The sequence below is a fragment of the Geotrypetes seraphini genome, chromosome 2 (genome assembly GCF_902459505.1).
Source record: "Geotrypetes seraphini chromosome 2, aGeoSer1.1, whole genome shotgun sequence".
Taxonomy (NCBI): Eukaryota; Metazoa; Chordata; class Amphibia; order Gymnophiona; family Dermophiidae; genus Geotrypetes; species Geotrypetes seraphini.
In genome coordinates this window covers 497073350-497089776 of record NC_047085.1, presented here as the reverse complement: position 1 = coordinate 497089776, position 16427 = coordinate 497073350, and the positions used below count along the sequence as shown (strand labels likewise).

At 43.2% G+C, this 16427-nt stretch overlaps 1 protein-coding gene across 15 annotated transcripts in view; it reads left to right on the top strand.

The window, feature by feature from the left end:
- The window catches only part of LOC117354441, a 238688-nt gene that overhangs the window by 12835 nt on the left and 209426 nt on the right, over positions 1 to 16427 (top strand). For 14 of the 15 annotated variants that reach the window (XM_033932001.1, XM_033931998.1, XM_033931993.1 and 11 more), the window contains exons 2-3: positions 15040 to 15412; positions 15624 to 15749. The exons of the other annotated variant lie outside the window; for it this stretch is intronic. In XM_033932001.1, the coding sequence (XP_033787892.1) occupies positions 15044 to 15412; positions 15624 to 15749 (495 nt within the window). In that variant the 5' untranslated portion in view covers positions 15040 to 15043. The remainder of the gene's footprint in view (positions 1 to 15039; positions 15413 to 15623; positions 15750 to 16427) is intronic. 15 annotated transcript variants of the gene reach the window in all.

Here is a 16427-nt window from a genome sequence, read left to right as displayed (position 1 = left end):
AGACTGATGAAATTACCAAAGGTAGGAAAATGATTTTATTTTCAATTTAGTGATCAAAATATGTCCGTTTTGAGAATTTATATATGCTGTCTATATTTTGCACTATGGCCCCCTTTTACTAAACCGCAATAGCGTTTTTTAGCGCAGGGAGCCTATGAGCTTCAAGAGCAGCATGGGGCATTCAGCGCAGGTCCCTGCGCTAAAAACCGCTATTGCGGTTTAGTAAAAAGGGAGGGGGAATATTTGTCTATTTTTGTATAGTTGTTACTGAGGTGACATTGCATAAAGTCATCTGCCTTGACCTCTTTGAAAACCTGCGGAATATAAATGATAATTAACATTTTCTCTGCGTACAGCGTGCTTTGTGTTTTTAAAATTTTATTGTTGGTAGATCATTTTGACTTAGCCACAAAGGTAAGGGGGAGCTGCTGAAAGAGTCTACCTTGACGTGGTTGCAGGCTTACAAATCTTTTGGTCAAAGAGTGTGTGTATTCGGCCCATGAATGAAATCATTAAAACATTATAAATTGCCAATAAATTGAAATGAAAACCAAAGGATTGTGAATCAAATTGATTCTCTGACAATACAAAGATTCCAACCTTTAAAAATGATGTTACATAGTTCAGGCAACTTTATAAAGAGTTTTTAGATACTAAAATCTTGTTATTAAGGTTTAATTGACGTGCTGGCACTTTGAGGAAATTCTTTGGTTTTGTGCGGCAGTTTGGGCACTTGGGCTCAAAAAGGTTAGCCATCACTGGTCTAGGGGATTCTGGAGATAGTTTGAGGGGCTCACCGTAACCTATAAGGGAGCTGTAGTGAGGTGAAGACATGGCACCCTTTTTGTGAAGTTCACAGCAGTGCCCTGTAAGGTACCCCACTATTTAGGTGTCATGTCTGGGTGTGCAGTCCATCACTTTGCAGACCCCTCCCACATCCAACAGGGCTTGTTCTAGGCGTTTTGGACTTGGACGAAAATGTGGTATAAAGATGGACGATTTAGCGACTTGGACGATCAGATCTGGAGGATGTATAATTAGACGATTTTTGAAAGAAAAAAAATTTTGGACGTATTTTTTGAAAATGTGTCCTAGACCGTTTTTTATTTTGGACAACTTGCGAGTTAAACGAAAACGGACTTGGACGTTCCTTTCGATTATGCCCCTCCACATTATTATCTTGGAGAGATCTAATCACTTGGGATGGAGTGTAGGGAATAGTTAATGAATTAAAATAACTAGGCTCTAGAGCAGGGCTGCCCAAGTCCGGTCCTCGAGATCTACTGGCAGGCCGGGTTTTCAGGATATCCACAATGAACATGCATGAGAGAGCTTTGCCTGCACTGCCTTCTTGGTATGCAAATCTCTTTCTCATGGTAACCAATGATATTGTAAAAAAGAGGTGTTTCATTGTCAAATTTGCTGTTGTGTCCTAGCAATTTGATAGCAGCGGGCTGGTCGCGGCTGGGATTTTAGTGCAGGAGGAGAGAGCGGCATCTCTCCTGCTGCAACAGCTGGGATTTTAGGGCAGCAGGAGAGAGTGGGCATCTCTCCTGCTGCGGGGGGGGGGGGTCACTGCCGTTCTGGGGGGGGTGTTGTGTTCACCGCCGCAGCAGGGAAGGGGTGTTGTGATGTAGCGGAGAGAATGGGCATCTCTCCCACTGCATCACAACACAGGGCTTTCTAGCAGTCTCTGGCACCAGCACCCCTGGACCAGTTGCTTTTTTTTTTGTCGCCAAAAGCCGACGTCACTTTTTGAAAATGACTCTGCATTTTTTTTTTAAAGAATCCACCGGAGGGCTCATTTCACTGCTGAAGACCCCTTTTGCACGTAAATGTTGGAGATTGCTAGAAACCGCGCTAAAGACGGAGATAATCCCTTTTGTTAATTCGCCGCTGAACTGCTTACAGGCTAAACCGCCAGAAAACAGCTTAGCGACGGTGTTAAAGTTTTGAGACTCTTGCCCTTAGATAATTGCACATATAGAATAAATATTATATGTGTGTTTTCAATTAACTCAAAATTTTGCTCTTCAGAATGGCTTATAATTATGTTCAAAACTCTTGAATATGCATCACTAAAGCGATATCACTCAAATTCTGCTTTTGGGAACGGTTTATACCTCATAATCGGGTACTTTTGTCGCTATAACAACATCACTTAAAACTTTTGCTTTTAAGAACAGCTTACATCATTTAATTACTACACAGCAAGTGCATATTCAGGACTTGGCTCTTAGTCACAAAAAAAGCAGGAACTGTCGCCGTCCGCCTGGCTAATTGCAATTATATTTCCTGAAATATAATTACGATCCCTGTTATTGTTTGAGACTTCTGCAGTATAATATCAGATACAGGCTTTTTACGACCCTTTAATGCTCTAAATTGCCCATTTAGCTAACAAGATTGTAAAACGCTGTATTAATGACGTCATCCAGCACAAAAGTTCTTCTTTCCAAACTCACAACACCCAAAAATGGCTTCTTGCAATGCATGGCCCCACAATGACCTTCAGGATTTGCGTGGGTCAGTTATAAGACTCTATTTGGAAATGCACCATGTTCCATGTTGAAAAATTTCAGACTTTCAGGTAATGAACGCCGTCCATATGGCTGTTATTTTTTTCTCTTTTCCTTCCTTAAAAGGATGCATGCATACTAGATTTCTTAAATCTTTATTCATTTTTAAACTTATAATAAGTGTGATAAATACATATAACCATACAAATAACCATAAATATATCACTTAATAATCAACAATGATACATATGATATTCTCTTATCTCCCCCCCTCACCACCCTTATCTATCATATAATCAATACTTATACAACATGTAACAATAAAAATACCCTCCCTCCCTCCCCATAATTGAACTTGTAAATTTAAGGGAAACAAGATTTTTCTAATCATTACAAGTTGGCAAATGGAGTAAAACATTAAGGGCTCCTTTTACGAAGCCACGTGAGCGGCTTTATCGCACGGCGACTTTTTTATCACGTGCTAGTCGAAAAACTACCAGCCTGCTCAAGAGGAGGTGGTAGCGGCTAGCGCGGCCGGCACATTAGCGCGCGTAAAGCTGCTAACGCGGCTTCGTAAAAGGAGTCCTAAGGGGTTTGATTGTGGCTTTCTAATTCCTACCAAACTTTTAGGAAAAATGTTAAAACTTTTATCTTTTTTATGAATTCGTCTGATGTTATCACAAATTTTAATGTCATTGCTGTACTTAGAGAATGACACAGGGACAAATATTTCCCTGTCCCCACGGGAACTCATTTTCCTGTCCCGTCTCCGCGAGTTCTTTTCCGGTCCCTGCCCCATCCCTATAAGATCTGGCCCCATCAACACAAGCCTCAAACACTTTAAAATCATAAGTAGCAACATTGTAGAGCTCAAATTGTGATGTCATAATTCCTCATTCCACCAATGCCTAAGCTCCGTCCTCATCTGCACAAGCCTCAAACACTTTAAAATCATAAATAGCAACATTCTAGAGCTTAGACTGTGATGTCATAATGCCTCATTCCACCAATGCTTAAGCTCCGTCCTCACCTGCATAAGCCTCAAACACTTTAAAATCATAAGTAGCAACATTCTAGAGCTCAAATTGTGATGTCATAATGCCTCATTCCACCAATGCCTAAGCTCCGTCCTCATCTGCACAAGCCTCAAACACTTTAAAATCATAAATAGCAACATTCTAGAGCTTAGACTGTGATGTCATAATGCCTCATTCCACCAATGCTTAAGCTCCGTCCTCACCTGCATAAGCCTCAAACACTTTAAAATCATAAGTAGCAACATTCTAGAGCTCAAATTGTGATGTCATAATGCCTCATTCCACCAATGCCTAAGCTCCGTCCTCATCTGCACAAGCCTCAAACACTTTAAAATCATAAATAGCAACATTCTAGAGCTTAGACTGTGATGTCATAATGCCTCATTCCACCAATGCTTAAGCTCCGTCCTCACCTGCATAAGCCTTAAACAATTTAAAATCATAAGTAGCAACATTCTAGAGCTCAGACTGTGATGTCATAATGCCTCATTCCACCAATGCCTAAGCACCGTCCTCATCTGCACAAGCCTCAAACACTTTAAAATCATAAATAGCAACATTCTAGAGCTTAGACTGTGATGTCATAATGCCTCATTCCACCAATGCTTAAGCTCCGTCCTCACCTGCATAAGCCTCAAACACTTTAAAATCATAAGTAGCAACATTCTAGAGCTCAAATTGTGATGTCATAATGCCTCATTCCACCAATGCCTAAGCTCCGTCCTCATCTGCACAAGCCTCAAACACTTTAAAATCATAAATAGCAACATTCTAGAGCTTAGACTGTGATGTCATAATGCCTCATTCCACCAATGCTTAAGCTCCGTCCTCACCTGCATAAGCCTCAAACACTTTAAAATCATAAGTAGCAACATTCTAGAGCTCAAATTGTGATGTCATAATGCCTCATTCCACCAATGCCTAAGCTCCGTCCTCATCTGCACAAGCCTCAAACACTTTAAAATCATAAATAGCAACATTCTAGAGCTTAGACTGTGATGTCATAATGCCTCATTCCACCAATGCTTAAGCTCCGTCCTCACCTGCATAAGCCTTAAACAATTTAAAATCATAAGTAGCAACATTCTAGAGCTCAGACTGTGATGTCATAATGCCTCATTCCACCAATGCCTAAGCACCGTCCTCATCTGCACAAGCCTCAAACACTTTAAAATCATAAGTGTTCGAGGCTTGTGCGGTTAAGGCAGAGCTTACATGAATGGGGCAGAGACAAGGACAGCGACAAAACTCACGGGGATGGGGAAATTGAGTTCCTGCGGGGAAGGGGACAAATTTGTCCCCGTGTCATTCTCTAGCTGTACTATCGCTGTCTTGTCCAACGTTTCATTATTGAAAACCATATAGAACTGAGAAGGTACTGTAGTATAAAAATAAAATTTATTACTACTATTAACATTGATTTTAGAGCATCCGGACCTAGGCTGGGCTCCTATGAAGTGGAGGAGTGGCCTAGTGGTTCGAGCAGCTGCCTCAGCATCCTGAGGTTGTGTGTTTGATTCCCTCCCATTGCAGCCCCTTGTGACTCCGGGCAAGCCTCTTAACACTTCTTTGTCCCATGTAAACCACATAGAAAGAGCAGTATATCGAGTCTCCTCCACCCCCCCCCCCCATAATTCCATAACAGAAACTGGGCACCCAGATGCCATCTATAAAATACGCCGTCACCATATGGCATTGGGACACCTAAATAGAGGGCTCCTGTTTATCGAATTACATGCACACGTATGTATCAAATTCAGAGCAGGTGCATATGTAACCTGCTAAGTGAAAAGGCGCCAAAAATAACGGTTGCAAATAACAGAAATGAAGGTTATAAATGTTTGGGGGAGTAAATTTGAGCAACCTTCATTTTTGAAAGCTTTGTGTACCATGGGGTCAGTAGAAAGGGACGACTTTGATGTTCTTTGTATTTTACAGCCTAAAATTGCAAAGGTATGTGATTTCTGGGGATAATTATTTTTTTGTTAATAAAACATTTCTCATTGTTTAAAGACTATATTCCATACCTCAGGGTGAAATTTTGCAGGATTATGTAGTTGATATCCCTCTCTTTCAAAAAATGGAAATACATAAAGACAACCGAAGCCTGGAACAAACATAAAGATGATCAGAAGAAATGTCACAAGGCGGTGAGGGATGCAAAACAGGAATATGAGGAAAAAATAGCCCAGGAGGCCAAAAACTTCAAGCCCTTCTTTAGATACGTGAAAGGGAAAAAACCTGCAAAAGAGGCAGTCGGACCCTTGGACGACCAGGGAAGAAAAGGGTACATCAAGGAAGATAAACAAATCGCAGACAAACTAAATTCTTTCTTTGCGTCCGTCTTTACGAAGGAGGACACCTCAACAATACCTGAAGCGGAGAAAGTGTTTGCAGGAGAAATAGAAGACAGCCCCACCACAGTTGAAGTGGACTTAGACCAGATATACTATCAGATCGACAAACTTAAAAGTGACAAATCCCCTGGACCGGATGGAATTCACCCGAGAGTCTTAAAGGAATTGAAGGTTGAAATCGGAGAGTTATTGCAAAAACTTGCAAACCTGACAATCAGAACTGGACAGATACCGGACGACAGGAGGATAGCGAACGTCACCCCAATTTTCAAAAAAGGATCGAGAGGGGAACCGGGCAACTATAGACCTGTGAGTCTTACGTCTGTCCCCGGCAAGATGGTTGAAGCACTGATCAAGGATAGCATGGTCCGGCACTTGGACGCACACGACTTGATGAAACCCAGTCAACATGGATTCAGGAAAGGGAAATCATGTTTGACGAATTTACTCCAATTTTTTGAGACCGTGAACGAGCAAATTGATAGTGGGAAGCCGGTGGACATAATATACTTGGACTTCCAGAAAGCGTTCGACAAAGTTCCACACGAAAGACTTCTCAGGAAACTACAAAGCCATGGCATAGAGGGGGATATACAAAGATGGATAGGCAAATGGCTGGAAAACCGAAAGCAGAGAGTGGGCATAAATGGGAAGTTCTCCGACTGGGAGAAAGTGACTAGTGGTGTACCCCAGGGCTCGGTACTTGGGCCGATCCTTTTTAATATTTATATCAATGACCTGGAGGAAGGAACATCCAGTGAGATCATCAAGTTTGCAGACGATACAAAACTATGCCGGGCGATCAGATCGCAGGAGGATAGAGAGAAACTCCAGAGCGACTTGTGTCGGTTAGAAACATGGGCGGAGAAATGGCAGATGAAGTTCAATGTGGAGAAATGCAAGGTAATGCATTTAGGCAATAAGAATAAGGAATACGAGTATACAATGTCAGGTGCAACTCTGGGGAAGAGTGAACAAGAAAAGGACCTGGGTGTAATGATAGATAGGACCCTGAAGCCGTCGGCACAATGCGCGGCAGCGGCAAAGAAGGCAAATAGAATGTTGGGCATGATAAAGAAAGGAATCTCGAGTAGATCGGAGAAAGTTATAATGCCGCTTTATAGGGCAATGGTCAGACCACACTTGGAATACTGCGTCCAACATTGGTCTCCCTACCTAAAGAAGGATATAAAACTGCTGGAGAGGGTGCAGAGACGAGCAACAAAACTGGTGAAGGGTATGGAGAAACTGGAATACGAGGACAGACTTATAACACTAGGATTGTTCTCCCTTGAGAAAAGGAGACTGCGTGGGGATATGATCGAAACCTTCAAAATACTGAAAGGAATCGACAAAATAGAGCAGAGAAGATTATTTACATTGTCCAATTTGACACGGACTAGAGGACATGAAATGAAGCTAAGGGGGGACAGGTTCAGGACTAATGTCAGGAAGTTCTGCTTCACTCAGAGAGTGGTTGACACCTGGAATGCCCTCCCAGATGAGATTATTGCGGAATCGACCGTCCTAGGCTTCAAGAGCAAACTAGATGCATATCTCCTTAAGAGAGGCATGTAAGGATATGGTGGACTATAAATTACGACAGGTGTACACCTGCCAGGGCCTCCGCGTGTGCGGATCGCCGGACTTGATGGACCGAAGGTCTGATCCGGAGATGGCATTTCTTATGTTCTTATGTTCTTGGGAAACTCACTGTTTATTCTTAGGATAAGCAGCATAAAATCTGTTTTACTACTTGGGATCTAGCTAGGCACTTGGGACCTAGGTTGGCCAGTGTTGGAAACAGGATACTGGTCTTGAGAGATCTTCGGGCTGTCCCAGTATGGCAGTTCTTATGTTTTTATGTGAGCCAAGTACAGGATAATGAAGCCACTGTGACATCACTGATGAGTTTGGCTCTTAGGCATTGGTGGAATGAGGCTTTATGACATCACAATCTCAGCTCTGGAATGTTGCTACTCTTTGTGTTTCTGATAGGTTGGCCTAGGTTGGCCACTGTTGGAAACAGGATGCTGGGCTTGATGGACCTTTGGTATGTCCCAATTCTTATGTTAAAAGAGGTAGAATCTCCTGTTTGGGTGTAATGAATTCTTATGTTAAGTCACATATCATACTTTTGGTACCTTTTTCGCTCAGCGGGTCACAATTGTGTGAGTTGGCATTTGTGTGTTATTAGGGGCTGGTTCCAGATTCCTTTTTTTACATGGCTGCCTGTGTTGCCTTTATAAAATAGGCTGAAAATAAACGATTGTTTCAGACGTCGTATGTGAGCATCCTGTGATATTATCAAGTGTTTATAGCAATGCACTAGTGCAGGGGTAGGGAACTCCGTTCCTCGAGAGCCGTATTCCAGTCGGGTTTTCAAGATTTCCCCAATGAATATGCATTGAAAGCAGTGCATGCAAATAGATCTCATGCATATTTATTGGGGAAATCCTGAAAACCTGACCGGAATACGGCTCTCGAGGACCGGAGTTCCATAGAAACATAGAAGATGACGGCAGAAAAGGGCTCCAGCCCATCAAGTCTGCCCACTCTATGCCCTAATGACCCAATTTCCTTATCTTGACCCTCGTAGGGATCCCACATGGGTATCCCATTTATTCTTAAAGTCTGGCACGCTGTCTGCCTCGATCACCTGCACTGGAAGCTTGTTCCAATGATCAACCACTCTCTCTGTGAAGAAATACTTTCTGGTGTCGCCATGAAATTTTCTGCCCCTGAGTTTGAGCGGGTGCCCTCTTGTGGCCGAGGGTCCCTTGAGAAAGAAAATATCATCTTCCACTTCGACACGTCCCGTGAGGTACTTAAATGTTTCGATCATGTCTCCCCTCTCCCTACGTTCCTCGAGAGTGTAGAGCTGCAATTTGTTCAGTCTCTCTTCGTACGAGACCCTTGAGCCCCGAGATCATCCTGGTGGCTGTCCGCTGAACTGATTCAATTCTGTGCATATCTTTACTGTAATGTGGCCTCCAGAATTGCACACAGTACTCCAGATGAGGTCTCACCATGGCCCTGTACAACGGCATTATGACTTCAGGCTTTCGGCTGACGAAACTTCTATTGATACAACCCAATATCTGCCTTGCATTAGATGAAGCCTTCTCCACTTGATTGGCAGTTTTCATGTCTGCACTGATGATTACTCCTAAATCTCATTCTGCTGAAGTCCTAGTTAAAGTTTCTCCGTTCAAGAAGTACGTCCTGCATGGATTTCCGCTTCCGAGGTGCATGACCTTACATTTCTTAGCATTGAAGCCTAGCTGCCAAGTTGAGGACCAACTTTCCAATGTAAGCAGGTCCTGCGCCATATAATTCTGTAAACTGCATTCACTTACTATATTACATAGTTTGGCGTCATCGGCGAATAGTGTTATTTTACCTTGAAGCCCTTGAGTCAGATCCCCTATGAATATGTTGAAAAGGAATGGACCCAGGACCGAGCCCTGCGGCACTCCACTGGTCACCTCCGATGTTTTAGAGAGGGTACCATTAACCACCACCCTCTGAAGTCTGCCACTCAGCTAATCATTGACCCATGCAGTTAGTGTCTCTCCTAACCCCATCGATTCCATCTTGCTTAGCAGCCTGCGGTGTGGGACACTGTCAAAAGCTTTCCTGAAGTCCAGGTACACGACGTCCAAAGACTCTCCCAAGTCCAACTTTCTTGTTACCCAGTCAAAGAAACTGATGAGATTGGATTGGCAGGATCTACCCTTGGTGAATCCATGCTGACTGGGATCCCGAAGATTCCCTTCATTCAAGATCGTGTCCAATTTGCTTTTAATTAGTGTTTCCATGAGTTTGCACACTATTGATGTGAGACTCACCGGTCTATAATTCGCAGCCTCTGCCCTGCAACCCTTTTTATGCAGAGGAACGATATTAGCTAATTTCCAGTCCAGGGGAACTTTCCCCTTACTTAGGGAGAGATTGAATAGCTCAGCCAACGGTTTCGCCAGGACATTGCTCAATTCTCTGAGCACTCTTGGGTGCAAATTGTCTGGTCCCATGGCTTTGTTCACCTTGAGTCTTGCCAGTTCACTGTAAACTTCACCTGGTGTGAACTCAAAATTCTGAAACGGGTCTTCTGTGCTTTGTGTTGCCTTCAACTGCGGACCGTGTCCCGGTGCCTCACAGGTGAAGACTGAGCAGAAGTATTCACCAGAAGTATGCACTAGTCCAAAAGGATGGTCAGCAGGGCATAGAATTCAGAGCTCCTTTTACGAAGGTGTGCTAGGGCTTTAATGTGCAGAATAGCACACGTTACATTGCCGCATGCGCTGGACCTTAACGCCAGCATTGAGCTGGCGTTAGTTCTAGAAGCGTGGCGTGCGGTGTAGCGCGTGGTAATTCCCGGTGTGCGCTAAAAATGCTAGCGCCCCTTAGTAAAAGGATCCCTAAGAGTTAGCCAGCTAGATTAGAGAGTGGAAATGATCTCCCACTGACTCAGTGACTCTGTTTCCCTTTAGAAAAGCCACAGAAAGTTATATGGGTGTATCTTGCCTTTTAAGCAGCTTGGTGAAAATTGCTCCCCCTCCAATGTGTCAGAAGCTATTAGAATCCTCCCCCCCCCCCCCTTTTTTATTTTTTTTTTTTTGGGTACCCTGAGTTTGTTTGTCTGGGGTTTGGGGTTTTTGGGGTTTGTTTGTTTTTTCATATTCTTTGCTCTGTAGAATTTCAGGAACTGAGGTTGTCGGAAAAGATTCCTCCTCGTTTGTTGTCTTTGGACGTCACTGGACCGGTGGGCTGTGTTGTGTTGCGGCCTTCAAACCCTTTTAAATGCCTGCTGACAACTATCAAGTGATCAGTCCTCTCTGGAATGTGTTTTCAAGAAAAAGGGTGGGGGTGGGGCTGATGACTGGATTAATCTGGTTCCCTTATGGTTGGGCCTTCCAGACTTCCATTAGTAAATTTGCTTATTATGAGTTCTTCTTGCGTTGAACATGCAAAGTGCTTTGTGTGTTTCTGATCTACTTGCCTGATCCTGGCTTTCAATGTAGGTCAGCAATAGGAGCTTGAACGGTATGCGATGGCGGATAGGGAGCCAGTGAAGTGACTTAAGGAGAGGGGTGACATGAATAGCTCCCCTTCTAAGTGTAGAGGAAAAGAAAGAGAAAGGAACGGGACTGCTCAGATGATTAATTATCAACCAAATTCTCAAGGGCTTTTGAGACTTTAAGAAGATTGCCTAAATAGCCAGGTTTTCAAAGCTTTTTTTTTTTTTTTTTTTAAACCTGACAATGAAAATTCCAGTCTCAAATCCAAAGAGTTCAAAAGACTGCACTAAAGGCTGTTTTATTAAAGGAGCACTTTGGAGCAGTTTGGAAATGAAGAGAGCATAAAAACATAACAATATGACGACAGATAAAGGCCAAAGGCCCATCCAGTCTGCCCATCACAGTAACCATGATCTCTTCCTCTCTAGTCTAAGAGATCCCTCGTGCCTTTCTCATGCTTTCTTGAATTCAGACAGTCTCTGTCTTCACCACCTCTACCGGAAGCCTATACCACTCATCTACTACTCTTTCTGTAAAAAAATATTTCCTTAGATTACTCCTGAGCCTTTCGCCTCTTAACTTCATCCTATGCCCTCTTCTCACTCCAGAGCTACCTTTCAATTGAAAGAGAATAATAATAATAACAACTTTATTTTTGTATACCACCATACCCCGAAGAGTTCTAGGCGGTTCACATTGGTTAGGCAGAGATTACAAGTGGTTACATATCAAATTGATCATAGAGTTGCAAACAACATGGAGATAGTAGTTACAAGTGGTTACATATCAAATTGATCGTAGAGTTGCGAATAGCAAGGAGAGAAGAAGGGGGGAGGGAGGGAGACGGGGGAGGGGAGTAGGTCAGAGGGGGGGGAGGAGGAGGATAGAAAAGGGGATTAAGGGTCTTGGTCTCGAAATAGGTGAGTTTTGAGTAGTTTTCTAAAGTCGAGGTAGTTGTAGGCCTTGAGGACCATTTGGGCTAGCCAAGGGTTTAGTTTGGCGGCTTGGAAGGCGTAGGTTTTGTCGAGGAATTTTTTTGAGTGGCATAGTTTTAGGGAGGGGAAGGAGAAGAGTTGAATTTTACAGGAGTTCCTATAGTTGTGGTTAAGGGCGAAGTGGGGGGTTATATAGCTTGGGGATAAACCAAATATTGTTTTGTAGTAAAAACAGGTGAATTTGAACATGATTCTGGATTCTATAGGGAGCCAGTGGAGTTTGTGGTAGAAAGGGGTGATATGGTCCCATTTTTTCAGGTTAAATATGAGGCGGACAGCGGTGTTCTGGATCATCCTTAGTCTTCTAATGGTTTTCTTTGAGGAGCTCAAGTAGATGATGTTGCAGTAGTCTAGTATGCTGAGGATGGTGGACTGTACTAAGAGGCGGAATGAAGTGTCGTCGAAGTATTTTTTTATGGTGCAGAGTTTCCATAGTGTCGAGATACATTTCCTAACTGTGATATCAGTGTGCTTCTCGAGGGATAGATATTTGTCCAGTGTTACACCCAGTACTTTTAAAGTTTGTTCGAGGGGGAAAGTGGATCCATTTACTTGAATTGTGGTGTTTTTGATTTTGTCTTTGGGGTTGCTAGGAAGAATTTTGTTTTGTCTGGGTTTAGTTTTAATCTGTAGGATAGCATCCAGAGTTCTATCTGACTAAGTATGCTTGTGAGGGAGTTAAGGAGTTCTTGAGTGAAATTGGTTAGAGGGATGACTATGGTAATGTCGTCCGCATAGATAAAGAATTTTAGGTTGAGGCTTTGCAGGAGATTTCCTAGGGAGGTGAGGTAGATATTGAACAGGGTGGGGGACAGGGGGGAGCCCTTTGGCACACCGCAGGAGTTTTCCCAGGAGAAGGAGAGAGAATCGTTTTTAAATACTCTGTAAGATCTGTTCCATAGGAAACCGTTGAACCAGTTAAGGACCTGGCCGGAGATGCCAATGTAGGCAAGGCAGTCTAGGAGAATGTTGTGGTCGACTAGATCGAAAGCACTGCTCAGGTCCAGTTGTAAAATCAAAGCACTGGATCCCAGGCTGAAGAGTGTGTGTATGTGGTCTAGGAGGGAGGCTATGATGGTTTTGGTGCTGTGATTGGAGCGAAAGCCTGATTGGTAGTCATTTAGGATGTCGAATTTTTCTAGGTATGTGGTAAGTTCGGCGTTTACCACCCCTTCTGCTATTTTGGTGAATAGTGGGATGCTTGCGATAGGTCTGTAGTTGGATGGGGTGCTTGATGGTTCTTTCTTGTTTTTGATGATGGGAGTTATAGAAATGTGACCTTGTTCTGCTGGGAAACTGCCCATGGTTAGTAGTAGGTTTACCCATGCTAACATATTGGCTTTAAAATGGATTGGAGCAGTTTTCATAATGTTAGGGGGGCAGGTATCCAGTCTGCAGAAGGAATTGGAATATTTGTTAAAATATGTGTTGAAAGTTGGCCAGTCGATAGTTGTGAATTGATTCCAGTTTAGGTCTGTTCTGGATCCTTGGTCTAGTTTGGGCCTGTCTGGGTTTAGAAGGATTGGGAAGTCCCCGTGGGGGTTGGCTGGGGCAGATAACGATGATCTTAGTTTTTGTATCTTTGTGTTAAAGAAGTCTGCGAGGGAGTTGGCGGTTAAAGTGGATTCGTTAACGCAGGTGTCGGTGAGAGTTTCAAGGTTGTAGAGGTCGTTGACCAGTTTGAACAGGGTGCTGCTGTTGTTTGTGACATTTCCAATTTTGTGGGCATAGAAATTTTTTCGTTTGGCCTTGGTGAGGTTTTTGTAGTTTTTTAGTTTAAGTCTCCATGTAGCTCTGTGTTCTTGGGCGCCAGATTTAATCCATTGTCTTTCAGATCTTCTTAGGTCTCTTTTTGCCTGTAGTAACTCCGAATCAAACCATCCGTCCAGGATTGGAGATCTAATTCTGCAAGTTTTTAAGGGGGCAATTTCATCTAAGATCTTTGTGCTGTCTTTGACCCAGGAGGTCATGATTTGGTCCGTTTCTACGTTTGGATTAGAGAGAGATTCGTAGAGGGGCCAGAATTCTGCCGGGTCGATTTTACCTCTAGTGGTATGAGTTTTGGTGTTTTTTGGTATTCTGTTTTTAGTGGCTTTTTGTTGGCATTGGATGGAAAAGTGGCATAGTTTGTGGTCAGACCAAATGGAGTCTGTCCAGATGTCATGTTTCCAGTAAAATTTAGGGGCGGATGGTTCTTTGGCGGAGAATGTCACTAGGTCTAACTGATGGCCTCTTTGGTGGGTTGTGATGGGCAGGGGCTTGAAGTAGCCTAGTTGCGAGATTAGTAACCAAAAGTCGGATATGTCTGGAAGGTCTGTTTGCTCTAGGTGAATGTTGATGTCTCCACATAGAAGGTTGTATGGACTAGCTAAAGAGTTGGAAAGTAGGAATTCGGCGAAGTCCTCCTTGGCTAGGGTCCATTTTTATAATAAGTAAGCTTTATTTGATTCTAAGAATAGGGACTATGCGACAGCTTTACTCAGGAAAGAACAGTGCCAGTGTCAGTCAGAATTAAATATAAAATCTTGGTCACGGCTTATTCGACAGTTGTTTGAGGTAGATTTCAACACTTGCATTTGTTGTTACTCCCCTATCAACCTTTTAGATTATTATGGTCTTCCCAGTCTAATTTATCGGTTGTATACATACTTTGGAGGAAAGGCAGGAAAGGGGAGATACAATAGTTTAGGTATTTAAAAGTTTCTATTGTATCTCCCCTTTCCCGCCTTTCCTCCAAAGTATGTATACAACCGATAAATTAGATTTTATATTTAATTCTGACTGACACTGGCACTGTTCTTTCCTGAGTAAAGCTGTCGCATAGTCCCTATTCTTAGAATCAAAGAAAGCTTACTTATTATAATTTCAACTAACTGCAAACAATTTGGATGGTTCCTCAGGTCTCAGTCAGCGTGAGTTAGCTAGATTAAAGTCTCACTTAGCTAGTTACTGTAATTCGCGGTTGGCCCCAGAGCTCTGTTGTTTTACACGACAGTGTTTTCTATTTTCTTTGTGAATTTATCGCCCCTAAGGGCATCCCTGGGGTGCAAATTGATAAAATGCGGCCATGGCACCTTAATGCGTTGTTCAATTTGTTTTATTTGAAACAGGTCCATGATGCATCACTGCCTCGCTGATGACTGTAGAAATCGTAGTGGTAGAAGCACCTCGATTACCTTCCATGCCTCCTCAAGAGATGCTTCGCTGGCAGAGTTCTGGGCGCGGCGCAGTGGTGAGACTACGGTTGAGGCCCAGGGCTTGGTGCAGGAGATGCTGGGGGCACGGCCTGGAAAGCGCTCTCTGTGCTCCAGACACTTTGAGGAGAGCATGTTTGAGCTGCGACAGGAGACTTGGCCTCCGCCTGCGATGGAATTTCAGCCTCAGTGCAGGCTGAAGTCCAAAATGGAGTCAACCACGAGTGGCAACGTCGAGCCTCGGGCCCATGCTCTGGAAAACCTACCGATGCTCACAAATGACATACAGGTATCATGAGGAATGGAGGGGATAAAGAAATGAGAGACTATTTTTCTGTTTGTGAATGCTAGTTTATCAATGAATGTTAAAAAAAACAGCAGTTTGACAGTGCATCTGTGTCGGAGAATTCTTAGCTCTATCGCTGCAGCCGTTGCAATGAAATCGCAAGTTTTTCCGCTTTCACTTCATTGTGTTTCTTCCACACCTTTAATCTTCAAAGGCACGGATGACTGACAATCTTTGGCGACAGCAAGAGCCGGGGAAGGACATCACAAGCTGTCCATCTGCACCTCCCTGTCCGCGCTGCTGTGCTGATTCCCCCCACCCTCGGCCTTCACCACATCAGGTAAGAATTAGAGAATGACACGGTGACAAAATTCATCACCTTTCCCGTCCCCGCGGATAACCGCGGGAAATAATCCCATGTCATTTTCTAGTGTCTATTTCAACCTCGGTCCTTCTACACCAGCATTCTTCAAAGCAAAGCTTGCGGGTCAGTGGTTGTGGCCATTCATACTCTGATTCTTCCCTCTCTCCTTAAAGAATGACATGAAGATGGTTTCCCGCGGTTATCCGCGGGGACGGGGACGGTGATGAATTTTGTCACCGTGTCATTCTCTGGTAAGAATCATTCCTAATGAGTCTCATTTAGTAAAAATAAGATGGCATGTGTGTTTGGGGGGGAAATGGCAGACTTTTTTTTTTTTTTTTTTTCTTACTTTCATACTCTTAATTACATTACATTAAATTAATGGCTTCTATTCTGCCAATACTTTGCAGTTCTGGGTGGATTACAAAAGAAGATAACTGGACATTTCCAGGAAACTTACAAATTAGGGTGTTGTTTACATGGTTGAGACTTTGCTGGGAAACTTACAAGAGTGGGGATAGTCATGGAGATGTGTTAGGATTTCTTGATAAATTTTTTGAAAAACAAGGTTTTGATTTCTTTTCGAAATGATTTCTAGTCGGTCGTTGTTGTCAGCATGTATTCAGCAGAGCTGGATTTTAGCAGTTGAATATT